Source organism: Sus scrofa, chromosome 3 (genome assembly GCF_000003025.6).
Source record: "Sus scrofa isolate TJ Tabasco breed Duroc chromosome 3, Sscrofa11.1, whole genome shotgun sequence".
Lineage (NCBI taxonomy): Eukaryota > Metazoa > Chordata > Mammalia > Artiodactyla > Suidae > Sus > Sus scrofa.
The window spans coordinates 117,585,350-117,599,108 of NC_010445.4; the positions used below are offsets into that span (position 1 = coordinate 117,585,350).

Consider the following 13,759-nt stretch of genomic DNA (forward strand, 5'->3'; position numbering starts at 1 on the left):
TCCTGACACTCTGTCCCCAACCGTCAGCAGCCAACTCTCCCATCCACTGCGACTGGACATCCCAACTGGGTGATTCGGCCCTGCTCCCCACTGCCTGGAGGACAGATGGACCATACAGGGCAGAACCAACTGTGCGGGCCGAATCTTTTTCTCCACATCTTGACAAAGCTACGACGCTAACCACATCTCAGTGGCCAAAACCTGTCTGCCTCCTCATGTGGCGGCCTTTTTGCATTTCTTTTTTACAAAGTGAAACACAACATCCTCTCCATTCACCTACGTTTAACCCTGAGATGCCGGAGGGCTGAGCAGAGTTGGAGCGGGACGTGGTGGTCCCTGGCGGTTACATGTAGCACCCGCAGAAATCCAGGAGGCATTTTCTGTATTTGATAAACACACACCCCGAGGGCATCCGGGGCCATGGAAGGAGCTGTCACTGACTAAGGGCAATACCTTCCACCCTGGGGTGCAGCCTGGATTCAAGATGCAGGGAGACACGTAACTCCACCATCATTTATAACACATTTGGTAGAAGCAAGTAGGTCATCAGGAGGAAAAAGGTCATGGATATTGTCTTCTTACCATAAAAAGCTCAGGCTGGAGTTCCCATCGTGGCTCTGCTCTAACGAACCCAACTAGTACCCAGGAAGATGAGGCTGCAATCCCTGACCTCGCTCAGTGGGTTAAGGATCTGGCCTTGTTGAGAGCTGTGGTGTAGGTCACAGACATGGCTTAGATCTGGCATGGCCATGGCTGTGGCGTAGGCTGGCGGCCACAGCTCCGATTCAGACCCCTAGCCTTGGAACCTCCATATGCCACAAGTGCAGCCCTGAAAAAACAAACAAGACAGAAAAAAAAAAAAAAAAAAGAGCTCAGGCTAAATCAAGACATTTCTTTCCCCAAATTGTTTTTCCTAAGCACTAAAAAAGTATTAAAGTCTTGGCTTTTGTCCAAAGATATTAAATATCCTAGCATCTCTTCAAAATGATATTTAGCTATAGTTTTCCAGCTCCCTTTCTAAAACTTCTAAAACCACAACTTTTCATACTTTAGCACCATTTTAAAAATTCTTCATTATGACAGATATCAGAGCAATCACCATGCAATCATTATTAAAATCATAGTTTAGAAAAGGAGAGTGCGGCTTCTCTGGCAACACTTGTGAGTGTAAGGGGACCGCCTCTGCCCAGTCACCGAAGCTGAATGGACGTGAACGACCGAAGCCACTTTGGGATTTGTTTGTTTGTTTTCACCTGAAGAGACTGTTGCATTTTCTGGTTGTGTATACTCACACAGCCATAGCATATAAATACATACTACAAACGTGCTTTCTCCTCCTTCGGGGGAATCTTAAAGGTAAAAAGAACTCAGGTGGGACTCAAATAAATTGTCTCTAACTCTTAAATCTCTCTGAGAGTATAATCACTGAGAATTAAAATTTGTATAAATTGTCCTGGACCGTCCCATCCAAGACAAGAAAGGCAGAATGAATGCCTCTCAGGGCCCTAAAGGAGAAAGCCCAGCACAGCCTTAAACAGGGCTACCAGGAGGGCTGCAGGGTTTGTCAAAGAAGCCCTCAGAGCCCCAGACAGGTGTAAGCCAGCTTGTCTCTCTTCCCTCTGCCAACCATTTACACAGGCCACAGAGGACCCTAGGCAGCCACGGGCCACGTCAAACAATGAAGGCTGGCATGTTCGACCTCCTTTTTGTAAAGGCAGACAATCCTACCCTCAGCAAGACTCCTTGGGGCAAAATAGGTTTCCACCTCTGGCCCCCACATCACCCCCCTTCTGAAGGGACCACAGCAGCCAAACTCTGATGCCCATCCACTGAGCAAGGAGGGGAGGGGCCGACCTTCCTCCTGCTCCGAACCACTGGGTTGTAGGGAGCTGAAATCTCACAAAAGCACTTTTGTGTGGCTTCACTTCCCGTTACTATCGCTCTGCCAAAAACTACAGCAACATCACAGCGAAAGCGTGTAAAAGCCGACACAGACTTGATAGCTAAGCGCAAGCACATGTTGGCCACTCCAAGAGTGCCCTGTGGAGGAGGCTGTGCCTACCTGGCAGACTTGCCCCAGTCCTTGGCAGGAACCTTCCCCAGGACACTTTTGCGACTCTTTCAAGCCCTAGGAGCCTCCTCCCAGCTCCTTAGGAAAACCTCCGCAGGTCTCCAGGGAAAGCCATAGCGCCCCCTTCCCCCCATCCCAGACCTTGCACTAGCTTCCTCCTGCAGGCCCCCAAGGCACTGCTGCCACCTGGGTCTACACAGCTTAGGAGCTGCAGAAACTGGCACAAGTCCCTCCACCTCGATGGCATGTCAGGTCAGACGGGCAGTTTAAAACCTCTCCTCCATTTCACTCCCCGTCCCCCAATTTTTTTCCACTTTCTAGATCATTCCCAAGTGGAACTGATTTTTTTTTTTTAAGTGGTGCTGACCTTTGCAGAGATCTGGGAAGCTCAACAGTGCAGGCTTTCCAACAAATGTTCCCTTTCAAAACTGAGGGAGCATGTTAGATTTTTTTTTTTAAGTTAAAGAAAAAAGATAAAGACTTCTGCAGCGGTTCCTCCCCAGAGTAAACGGCCCCATGCAACACAAACCTTCAGAAAGGGCTTTACAGCCCTCTGCCGGTCCCAGGTGCAATACGGGGAACTCAGCCCCAACCCGGCCGGAGGAGGGGTGAGAAAAGACTTACTCAAAGATCCCTTTAGTTCCCCCATGCTGAAGCCCCAATTCCCTAACCCATTCCTACCCGATTCCCTGCCAGTTACTGTAACAGCAATGCAAACATCATCCTCTCCCCAAATGGGGCAATGGTGATGTTTACAAAACACACGTATGTGACATTCGGTAGCGTCAGGTCATCTCTTCCTAGGGCTTTCGGATACTTCCACCATAAATGTGTGCCCGAGTGGTGAGTGTGTGGGTATGAGTGTTGTGTGAACGTGCGCTCTCCCTCCTCCGTGTGGGCTCCGGGCCAGACTCCGACGTGCACCGCACACTAGGTGATAGGCTTGGCCCGCAGCTGCTCTTCAGCAGGGCGTCCTTGGTGGCACGGCTGCCCCCTCCCTGGCCCTCATGCTACCTGCAGCCGCACGCCTCCACTACCATGTCCTCGTATTGCTTGTAGACCACGTTGTTGGCGGCGTCGATGTAGAGGATGCTGATGGGGCTGAGGCGCGCGGGCACGCAGCAGGAGGCTGGCGCCGCATCCGGCGCCATAGAGTTCAGTAGCGTCTGAATGATGGCGTGGTTCGTGGGCTCAAGGTGCGAGCGCAGCGGAAAATCACAGACGCCCTCGCAGTGGTACGCCTCGTAGTCCAGCGGCGCAATGATCCAGTCATCCCAGCCCAGCTCCTTGAAGTCCACGTGCAGTGGCTTGCGGCTACAGCGGCTCCGGCTTCTGCGCCCGTGGCCCCGGCCCCCACCCGCGCCGCTGTCCTGGGCCGCCCGCGCTCCGGCCAGTGCCGTCCGCCGCCGCCTGCGGCCGCCGATGACCGCGGTCGATGACCCGATGGCGGGTCCCGGGTCCGGCGGCGGCTCAGCTGCCAAGGCAGCCCCGAACGCGCGGGCCTGGGCACGGATCTCCCGAAACAGGCTCTCCTTCCTCTGTGTGCGGGAGGAGACGACCAGCAGCGCCCGCTCCTCCTCGGCTGCCCCGTCTCCGCCACTAGAGCCGAAGCCCAGCAGCCGCAGTGCCAGCGGGTCCCGCCCGGGACCCACCACTCCGCGCAGCAACAGGCAGAACGCGCTGGTGGCGCGCGGCTCCCAGCGGTGGCGCCGCACGGCGTCCACCACATCGAACACCTCCCAGCGCGCTCCTTCCAGGTGCTCGGCGGCTCGGGAATGCAGCAAGCGCGGCGCGCGGGCGGCGCCGGGGCACGTGGACAGCAGCAACAGCGGCGAGGTCGCACGGCCAGGACCCGGCTCCGGAGACTCGCGGCGCAGCACTCGCAGCTCGGCGCCCACCACCTCGTCGGCGTCGGGAAGGCTGGACACGTCGAACAAGAAGCGCTGGCCGGTCTCGGCTGCTGATTCGTCTGCAGGGGACGGGCAGAGAGAGAAAAGAGTGGAGTGAGAGCGAAGCTGGAGCCCGCGGCCGCGGGGCCCCCCAACTGCAAATAGCCCACCTGCCCTGGATGTGGGAGCAAGGCTCTCTGGAGCCGGCTTGGCTCCAGCCTGAGAGCCGCCAGCCTGGCCCAGAAGAAAGGGCGCCTTCGCCCAGATTATCCAGGACCTGAGCTTTGGTTCATCCAGCCAAATGATGTTCCGACAGCCCACGGACATCAATTTAGCGCACCCCCGCACCGAGGCTAAGACTTAAGACCAGTACAGCTGCGCTGCCTGCCCCAGGGCCGAGGGTTGTCGAAGCCGCGGTCGGAAGCCAGATTTTCGGTCGGTGGCGGAAAGAAGGACGTTTGGGCGCATCAGAAGTCAAGACCGAGAGGTCAGGCCGACTGTCTGTCACAGGCTCCGCGCTGTGCGAGGACTGCTCGTTATTGCCCTGCTGAATCCTCAAGAGAGCCTCAGAGTCCCGGTGCTGCGAAAACGGAAAATTCTTGTCCCCTGAAAACTGCTCCTGCTACCTCTCTCCCTCGGCCCGGCCTGGGCATTCCAGCCGTCCACGTTCTCCCGGCAGGGGGATGCGTCTGCAGAGCTGTACAGGTCCTGCAGTGCCTTCAGCCTCTTGGCTTTGCCGGAGAGCAAAGCTCAGCCCCTGGTCGCGAAGCGGGACTCCAGGCTCAGCGGCTCCCAGGGTTTCGGCGATCTCCGACGGAGGGTCAAGGCGGCAAAGGAGCGCGAGCAACCTTCTGGGAAGAGTCTGAGGCCGCGCGGGGCCGCGGACCCAGTGGGGTCTCCGCGCAAGCACGCGCTGGTGCCTTCACAGACTTATTCTTTCCGTCCAATTATGATTCATCTCAGGCTTCGGGATTTTATTTCTGGTCGTGGGCACTTTTTTCTTTGGGGGCTCGGAAAGAAGAAAAAAGTTGAAATTCCACCAAGCGGCAGATAAGGAGCTCCCTTTGAAGAAGGTCATATGGTTTCGTTTTGCCCCAAACTCGGAGAAACTGTGCCGACTTCCCCCAGTTTGGGAGATTTGCTCACCAGCCACGGTCGCCAGGCCACCAACTCCTGGGTCTGAGGTCTGGGTGCGCCCAGTGGCCTCAGGAGACCTCAGGCAGCCCTGCTCCAAGTTGAGGCTCCGGATGGACTGGGAAGAAGGGGAGGCGCTGGACAAGTGCTCCCCACCCCCACCCCCACGCTTTCTCCCAAGGGCTTGCTCACCCAAGCGCTTTCTCTGAGCTTCTCTGGCAGCCTCTCCAAGCTTCAGTGAGGTGCTGCCACTGCACCCTCTCCTTCCAGAGGGAGGAAGGCAAGGCGGCCTTACTAGCCTGGCCCACCAAGCAGAGCTCCCCAGGAAAGGATTTAGCCCAGGCTGAGGCCTAACTTGACCTAGTAAGGAGCATCTGGGTACCTCTTCAATCTCAGGACCCTGCACACCTCTCCTCTCTCACATCTGGCAGCCCAACCAGCAGCATGAGGTCCAGGGCCCTCCCTGGCTCTGTACCCAGGACTCAGGCTCCCTATGTGCCCTAGCATCCTGTCCCAGGGGGCATGCCAGGCCCTCAGAGAAAACTGAAAATTGCCACCAGACTATAGGGCTATTGGGGCCCAGGATGCCTGTATCCTAAATAAAGCAGTCTACATAGACCTTTGTGCTGGAGGGGCTGGGAGATGTGGTCACTTGGCCGCTCTCCCCCGCTCTCCCTGGCTAGAGTCGGGCACATACAGCCCCCCAGTGGCTTCCAGGCAGGGCCTGGATTGCAGCAGCACTTACTTTCCTATCCTATTTGTCTTTCTTTCCCTCCTGCCTTCCATGCTGAGACTCTGGCTGGATAGAATTAAGGGAGAAATTACTTGCATTTCCGCCTGAAATTAGTTAAATTTTCCCTATCTGTCTGCATTAATGGCTTCAATAGAGATTAATACAATCCAGATGACACACACCAACCACCACAGCCTCACCCACATCCTACCTTTGGAGGGCTCAGGGCAGAGTAAGGTGGGGTGCTTGTCCCAGAGAGGCCTGCATTCCTGCACGGTCGCTGGCCGTCCTCTCCTCTCTACACAGCCCGAGTCCTCCACTCTGGCTCCCCCGGGGCCCAGCGCAAGGCAGGCACCCAGAGCTACACACCTCCACCCAGACGCAGCCTGCTGAAAAGGGCCCTCCTCACACCTGGGGATGCCGCCAGCCTCTCCAGAGCCATTTACAGCCTGATGCCTGTTCTGTCCAGCGTTCCCCTCGGTGCTCCCCAGTCTTTTTGTGCGGCCCCCGCAAGACTGGGAGCTGCCGAGCAATGAAGCAGCCGCACCCACTACCATTGCGCAGTCCCTCCGAGCCGGACCCCATCCTTGCTTCTCCGGATCTCCAACTCAGCCTGCCTCCTCGAGGGGACCCGCCGGCCGACACGACCAGGGCAACCCGGCAGAGGGACCGGCTCGGCCCTTTGGGGCTTGGCCCCGCGAGCTGCCGCGGCTCTAGCCACAGTCCAGGCGCTGCGGGTTCGGGTGCGTGGGCCTCGGCGAAGTTTCTTTCTCTAGCACCTGAAGCTGGGACGTGCGGAGACCCAGCTCCCGGAATGGAATGGAGCAGGGACACGGCTCCGGCGGCGGCCGCAGCCTAGGACCAGACAGGATGGACGGGCGCAGTGGAGGCGTGAGTACCTTGGGTCGCCTGGTCTGCGAAGCCGGTGATTGTGTCAGCGCGGCCGTGGCGGCCAGCACCCGAGGTGGAGGCGGCGACGGCCCCGGTCGGAGCCCTCCCGGCCAGGCTGCGGTAAAGCGACATCATGAACTGGTGCGGCACCACCGAGCCGTTCCTGAAGCCGGAGCCCGCGGCGCGGCGCGCAGCGCGAGGCCCGGGAGCCGCGGCGGCCGGGGCAGCGGAGGCGCCCGCAGCCGCGGCGAGGGTCCTCCGGCCGCCGCCGCCGCCCCCCGGACTCCCGGCCGGCCCTGCCCCCGCCGCTCGCAGCACGGCGGCCGCTTCGAGCCCGTCGCGGGGGCGGCAGGCGCTCAGCAACCAGAGGCACAGCGCGGCGGCCGCGCTCAGGTCCATGGGCTCCGAGGGCCAGGCGGGCGGGCGGCGCGGGCTCCGTGGCTTCGGGAAGTCCCCCGGCGCCTTTTGAACATAGTGTTTAATAATGGGGGAAGTGTGCGCAGCAAGCTGCGGCCCCCCCCCTCTCCCACCCCACCCCCGCCCAGCGCCCGGAGCAGCGCCCCCTGCTGAACGCTGCAGCGGCAGCGCCGCGCCCCCTACCCCGGCCGTACGCCGAGTCCAGAGTCCGAGCCTCCTCCCCCTACCCAAGCGCTTCGCCCCCACTCTCGCCAGGCGAGAGTGTCACCCGCCGAAGGCTCCCGCCACAAACCCGGGCCCCGCCTCCCTTCCCCGCGGCACTGCCACCCCCTCCGCCCACGCTGCGCCCGGGCCAAACGCGCCCCTCGGAGTCCGAGGCTCCGGGGCATCGAGCGTACCCGCCCAGCTCCTTCCCCACTCCCCTAAGGAGAAGCACCCGCCCTCTCCCCGCTCCAATTCCGTGGGTGCCTGAGACGCCGGAGGTGGGGCGGCAGAGGGGTCGGCCCCTTCTGGCCGTGCCACCGCCCGGTGGCCAACGTGCCCAGAGAGACCACAGGGTGCGTGGAGGCCCCAAGTGCGCGCAGGGTTGCCACAAAAGAGCGTTTTTGATCACGGGCTCGGCGGTCCCCCACCCTGGCCGAGCCTCCAAAGATCGGGGCGGGAGGCCAGAGCAGGGGAGGGGACCCGTAGGGAAGAGAAGGCCAGCGGCTGGAAGGGTAGGCCGGAAAGACAGATGGACCAGGACCGACGGTCGAAGAGCAAAAGTTTGGGCACGGGACACGCGCTTAGACGGGAGCCAAGATCTTAAAGGAGCCCAGGACCTACGAAGGCAGCCCCGGGGTGATGAGGGGACTCCCGAGCGGGAGCCACTCCTCGAGTTCATCTATGCGTCGTCGAAATTGAGGACCTTCTGCCCGCCTCCCGGGGGGGCCCTGCTAACGGAAACGGGCTACCAGGTCTGTTGGGGCGCGGCCAGAGCCAAGGAGGGCGGGCGGTGAAGAGGCTCCGGGTGGAGCCTCCATACTTGCTTCTTGCTCAGGGTGGTGGGTGGGTGAAGAGGTCGCCCCCGGAGCAGAGTCGCGCGGGCAGCGGGGCTCTTGGGTCCGCAGCCTGCAGGAGTAGGTCCCGGAGGCCACATTTCAGGGAGACGCGCCGCGGAGGGAGGTCGTCGGCGGGTGTTGGCGCGGCTCCACCAGCTCCCTGGACATCCTTCGAGTGCGAGGAAGCCCAGCGGATGGACGATCCTCTGTTAGGCAGACGGAGGGCCTGAGTTGCACCGATCCCCCGCAGCCGGGTAGGCGCGTGTTTTTCTTTTAAAACTGTATTTGCTACCGAACTCGAACTCTAGGTGGGGGCGGTGCGTCATGGTTACTTGGAGTGGGCGATTCGACCCAAAAGCCGGCTGGTCCCGACTCCAGCCCGGCTGCCCCGCACTCTGACCCACGAAAGACGCCCCGTCTCGGGGGAGTTCCTGGGCCAACTGTGGCCCAGGCTTCCGAGTTCCCCTGAACCTGCTGCTTCGTCCCAAGCGAGTCCTCCGTCGTCGCTGTGCTGACCGCCGCGGTGTCCCAGTGCCGGCTCAGTTTGGGACTTTGGGCCACTCACCACTTGGGGGTATATGGGGGCAGAAGGGGCCTGGCAAGGGGTCACAACTCGGGGACTCCAGGCGGATCAGGCTGGCGGAGGAGAAAGGTCCAGTGTTAGGGCGGGGAATGTCTGGGCAGGAAGGGCGGTGGGGGGCTGGGATGACCAGGACTCCTACGTTAATCCGTCCTACTTTGGGGACCGAGGATGGAGAACCTCGACGGAGCCGAGGTCATGGGTCTCCCTCTCTGGGTGGTTCCGGCACAGAGCGGTCCTGCAGGAACCCACCCAGGTGGTCGGTCAGAGCCGCCCCCTAGAGACGCTGGTCCCTCAAAATAGTCATAGCCCAGCGGCTGGCAGTCTGTCGGAGGATGCTGGTGCTGGGTCCCTGCTATCTTTCTTGGCCTCCTTTCCTCCTGCAGCTACGCATGAACAGTCTTTGGATGTTTTGCAGATTACTTCGACTATGACTTTTGCAAACACCCTGGAAACTTGAGCTGGGGTCAAGTACTCCTGGGTCTGGTTCTGACGTTGATGTCTTAACAGCCAGTCCCTTGCATCATCCGGCCTTCAGTCTCTCCAACTGTGTGAGGGAGAAAATGAAAGGGCCCTGGCACTGGCTTGGCATAGCAGGCGCCAAATAAGTGTTTGTTAATTACATGACATTTCCACCTTGAGGCCACCTTGGGGTTAGGAATTCAGCTTGGGTTGAGATCTCTGTGCCCTTGCTGTGCCTGTGGGAGCAGGCCACGGTGCTTCTTTGAGACTGAATTTCCTCATCCGTAAAATGGGGGGATCCTCACTTCAGGAAGTTTGTGCGCATCCAGGATAACAGGCTGGCACAGAGGAGGCTCCGTAGCCTTGACCCTCTCAGGCTGTTCTGGCTCCCCAAGGTGATGACGGCTGAGCGAGAACCAGCTTCTAGGCACTGGAAGGCTCTGGAGGAGGATGCTGGGAGTAGGGGGGTGGCAGATGCCGCTGGAGCCACCCCCCACCAGCTGTGTGCGCTTGAGCCAGGCCTTCGCCATTTTCACCTGTGTTTCTTGGTCTGAAAAATGAGGCAATGATACAGTCATTCTTCATTTATCCATCTCTCTCTTCATTCCTTCTTTCTAGTAAATATCTACAGTGAGCAGCTGTGTGCTGTAGATTCAGCCATGCACAGGACAAATGCATGGAGCTTTCTGAAGAACAGAATAGACAATAGAGAGAGTTCCCGATGTGGCTCAGGGGGTTACAAACCTGACTGGTATCCACGAGGATGCGGGTTCAATCCCTGGCCTCACTCAGTGGGTTAAGGATCCAGCGTTGTGGTGAGCCATGGTGTAAGCTGGCAGCTGCAGCTCTGACTTGACCCCTAGCCTGGGAACTTCCATATGCTAAGAGTGTAGCCCTAAAAAGCAAAAATAAATACATAAATAAATAAAAATTAAAAAACCAAAAGAGATCAAGACACGTAAATGTATAAATGCACGTGAGTATGTGGTGCACTGTCAGGTGGTTCAGAGCAAAGTGATGGGAGGTGGATCCTTTTTGATCAGCAGAGGACACACTGAACCAGAGCCCAGAGGAGAGAGGCGGAGGGAAGCTGGGGCCACGGTTGGCACCCTCTTCTTCCCCTCAAATGATAATAGCAACCACTTGTTCTCCTCCAAATGCCAGGCATCCTGCCAACTGGTTAACCCACCTCCTGTCGCTTCATTCTTGCCACTGCTCTGTCCTGTAAGGTAAGTATTGTTATTCTCATTTTATAGACAGAGAAAGTTGAGTCACGAAAAAATTTAACAGCTTGCCCAGGTCACCTGCTGAGAGGTGCCCGGAGTCCTCTTTGTGGAAACCTCGCTGCCCCCAGGTGAGGTGGGCTGGGCCTGCAACAACCTCTCCAACCTCATCAGAGAGACAGACTGCCCAGCCTTTCCTCACAAGCTCTCTGGAAAATTCTTAGCAGAAAAAGAACTCTCAGTGAAGATTACGAAGGCATCGCCTCGGGGGCTCCATCCTACTCTGGTGTCTGCTGGGAGCTCACAACACCCACCACAGCAGCAGGGCCTGCCCGCGGCTGGAGAAGCCACAGAGCTCAGAGCAGGACGGGCTCGTTGGAGCATGTGGTCCAGCAGCTAAGTTTACACGCGGCGACCGGCTGGCCTAGCGGGTCAGGCCCATAGCCAGGGCTTGACTTGACCCCGGTCTCCAGATGCCCCTCCCAGGGCTCCCCGGACCCACGTCTGAGCGTCAGCCCAGAATGAAGAGGTGCCATCCCTGAGGACAGAGAAATACGAGACCAGGGGCGCCAGCCCTCCATCCCTGACTCGATGAAGATGAGGCTTCCTGGTCAGCAGGGGGCACTACGGGGCCACCAGTGCCAGACTGGCTCAGGCTTGCCTGAGGCTCCGTCCTGGGGGACATGGGAAGCCTTTGGCAGGTAGGTGGGCAGGAAAGAGGTGGCGCTCCCTGGAGACCCAGAGGCCATGCCCTTCCTGCTGCTAAGCGCACTTTGAAGGTGGGTTCCTCTTCCTCTGTGTTGCACCAGCAGGCACAGGGCAGCTGGTGATGAGGCGGGGGGCAGGCCGTCCTAACTTCTGCTCTTCATCAGTCTGAAGACGGCCTCCCACCCGCCACCCTGAGAGCTCCAGGCTTCAGCTTTACCTCCTCAAACAGGGGAGGTGAGTTTGGCTCCAACAGAGGGAGGAGGGGAAAGCAGCCTGGTTGAAGGTGGGTGTTTTGTGATGGGGGGAGGAGGGGGACGAACAGTCCCCACCATCCCCACGGTCCCCACGTTCTCACCCCAGGTCCTTCCCTCTAGGTGAGCGTGGGCACTTAGCCCCTCACCACTCATCGTCCTTTGCAGAAGCTGTTTGCTTTCTCTGACTACCGGGTTTCTGACTCAGGTCCTAGAATCCAAGGATCTGAAGGAATATTTGGGGTTATTTGGGCCAACGTTCCATATTATGCCTGATCCATCCCAAGCTGCTGTCCAGGCTGTGCTTATATACCTGCAGAGATGGTGATGCCAGAATTCAGCCTCTGTCTGCAGATGCCGAATTAAAACACAGAGACAGAGTTTGGGGTAAAGGAGAAAAAAAAATAGCTTTACTGCTTTGCCAGGCAAAGGAGGGTCCCAGCAGGCTAATGCCCTAAAGACTGTGCCTCCCCCCCCCCCCCGCCCTTAGAAAGAATTGCAAGGAGTTTTATAGTAAAAAGGAGAGTAACTGGTTTTTAGATAGGAATCAGGATTGGGACAAATATGCATTCTTCTTTCCTGGGGGGAATGTTAGTCATCAAAGCTGGAGTCGGGAGATGGCGGTGTGCTCACACGGTGGGCTTCTGGGTCACTGCCTGGAATAACGCTACTTGCGAAAAGGGCATATGGATCAGAGATTAGAAAAAATGAGGAAACTTCCTGAAAAACATCCCGTGCTAACAGCCTTTAACCCACAGGCAGTTATGCTCAGGCTGCCTAATCTTTAGCTTACGGGTGATTGTGTTTAGGGTGTAATTCCATCAGGGAGAAGGACAAAGAAGGACTCTCAGCTGTTCAGTTTTAAAGCAGTCATTTCTAAAAGAAGCACAAGGAATGTAACTTTTCTCTTAGGTGTGTAAGATGCCTGTGTTATGTGTATCTCTTGAGAGGGAACCGGGATCCTGCCCCCAGACTGTGCTATTGTTGCTTGACTTTCCTCCCTCCCCTGATCAGCAACTGTCGGAACCTGTCCCTAGGGACTCAGGAAGGTCATGGTGGCCGAAGGAGGCCCATTTCCTAAGAACCAGAAATGGGGGATACGGAAGGGCTCCTGCACCCTGGAGCCCCACAGGGCCATTCTGGTTTCAGAGGGAGCTCCCTCGCTGTCTCAGGCAGCCTTCTGAAGGTGAGGGAGGTGAGGACGTTTGCACATGGCACCTGTCAGAGCCACCACACCCCTCAAAGGCATCTCTGCTCCCAGGAGTTATGAGCCACCTGGAAACATGAGCTGGCACACTGGGTTGATGCCACTTAAGAAGTTAGTCTTGGCTTCTGCCAGCTAGAGCCACCTTGTGGTGACCTTCAGGCCCCAGAAATTGGAGTCAGGCCTTCTCAGCCTGGAGCCACTGTCTCCTGCCACTGCGGACACCAGGCTCCCTGTCTGATGGCAAGAGCATGAGAAGGTTCCTTAGCGATGCCCTGCTCTACACCTTGCATTGCCCACCTTGATTGCCTTGGAGGGCAGGCAAGTCCCCAAGGAGGGGACTGTCACCTGGCCTCACAGCCATCAGGGATGTTGGGGCCCCTCTGTGATCTGTGCCTTTGTTCTCCCTGCGGCCCAGCAGGTCTCATCCAGCTCTGCCCTGGGCGCTGTGGGGGTGCAGCTTCCGCCTGTCCGTTGTTAGGGGCTCTGGGTCTCTGCAGCCTGGCACTGTCTTGGAAGGGGTAACAGATGCCCTCCGGCTATGATGTTGATGGCCCCTGAGAGTCAAGAGACCAGAATTCAAGTCTGGACTCTAACTTTGGACCACAAGTCCCTTGGCCGTTCTGAGCTTTCAATCCCCCACATGCACGGCGAGGCTGACAATCTAACATCCACCGAGGGTCCACCTGTGAGAGACGGCACGTGTGAGGATGGGGCCTGGCACCAGGGACCCAGCTGGGAGCCTGCCCGTGGTCCGGACCCATCATGACTGTTGTGATTCAGAGCCAGAGAGGATTAGTGGCAAGGAGGCAGGGTTAGGCTGGCGCCCGGCCCCTGAGGATGGTGCCCCTGGGAGGGGGAGGGGAGGGAGATGGTGACAACAGCCCTTAGAGGGAGCCACCTCCCACCGCATCTGGTGGTGCTGTTGTCCATTCAGCCGGAGATGTGCTGCAGGCCTCTCCTGAAGAAAGATCTAGGATGGGGCTGTGGGGGCGGGAAGATTCCAGCAGGGCTCTGGCTCAGCTCCGTCTGATGCCCAGGTCTGGGCTTCCTTGGGCTCGAAAGAATTTGCTATGCTCAATCTACGGCTGCTTTTTTGTACCAGGTAACCCCGGGCAACAGCTCTGGCATCCACGCCCAGACGGCTGCAGCCCGG

The 13,759-nt window shown here is 58.4% G+C and overlaps 1 protein-coding gene across 2 annotated transcripts; it reads right to left on the reverse strand.

Moving 5' to 3' along the window:
• GDF7 (growth differentiation factor 7) lies at nt 839–7,192 on the reverse strand. Of its 2 annotated transcripts, none has more exons than XM_003354910.4 (2): nt 6,727–7,192; nt 839–4,040 (listed from the first exon to the last, which is right to left on the reverse strand). In XM_003354910.4, the coding sequence occupies exons 1-2, from the start codon at nt 7,115–7,117 to the stop codon at nt 3,082–3,084; spliced, it is 1,350 nt and encodes a 449-aa protein (XP_003354958.1). In that variant the 5' UTR covers nt 7,118–7,192; the 3' UTR covers nt 839–3,081. The 2 variants fall into 2 exon arrangements, with proteins under 2 accessions (XP_003354958.1, XP_020943447.1); XM_021087788.1 differs by lacking the exon at nt 6,727–7,192 and adding an exon at nt 4,131–6,719.

What these genes read in the sequence shown, in the direction of transcription:
- GDF7 (XM_003354910.4), bottom strand. Translation starts at nt 7,117, where the DNA reads ATGGACCTGAGCGCGGCCGCCGCGCTGTGCCTCTGGTTGCTGAGCGCC. An exon ending in CGCAGACCAGGCGACCCAAG is followed by an intron (nt 4,041 to 6,726) that starts GTACTCACGCCT and finishes CGTCCCCTGCAG; the next exon opens with ACGAATCAGCAGCCGAGACC.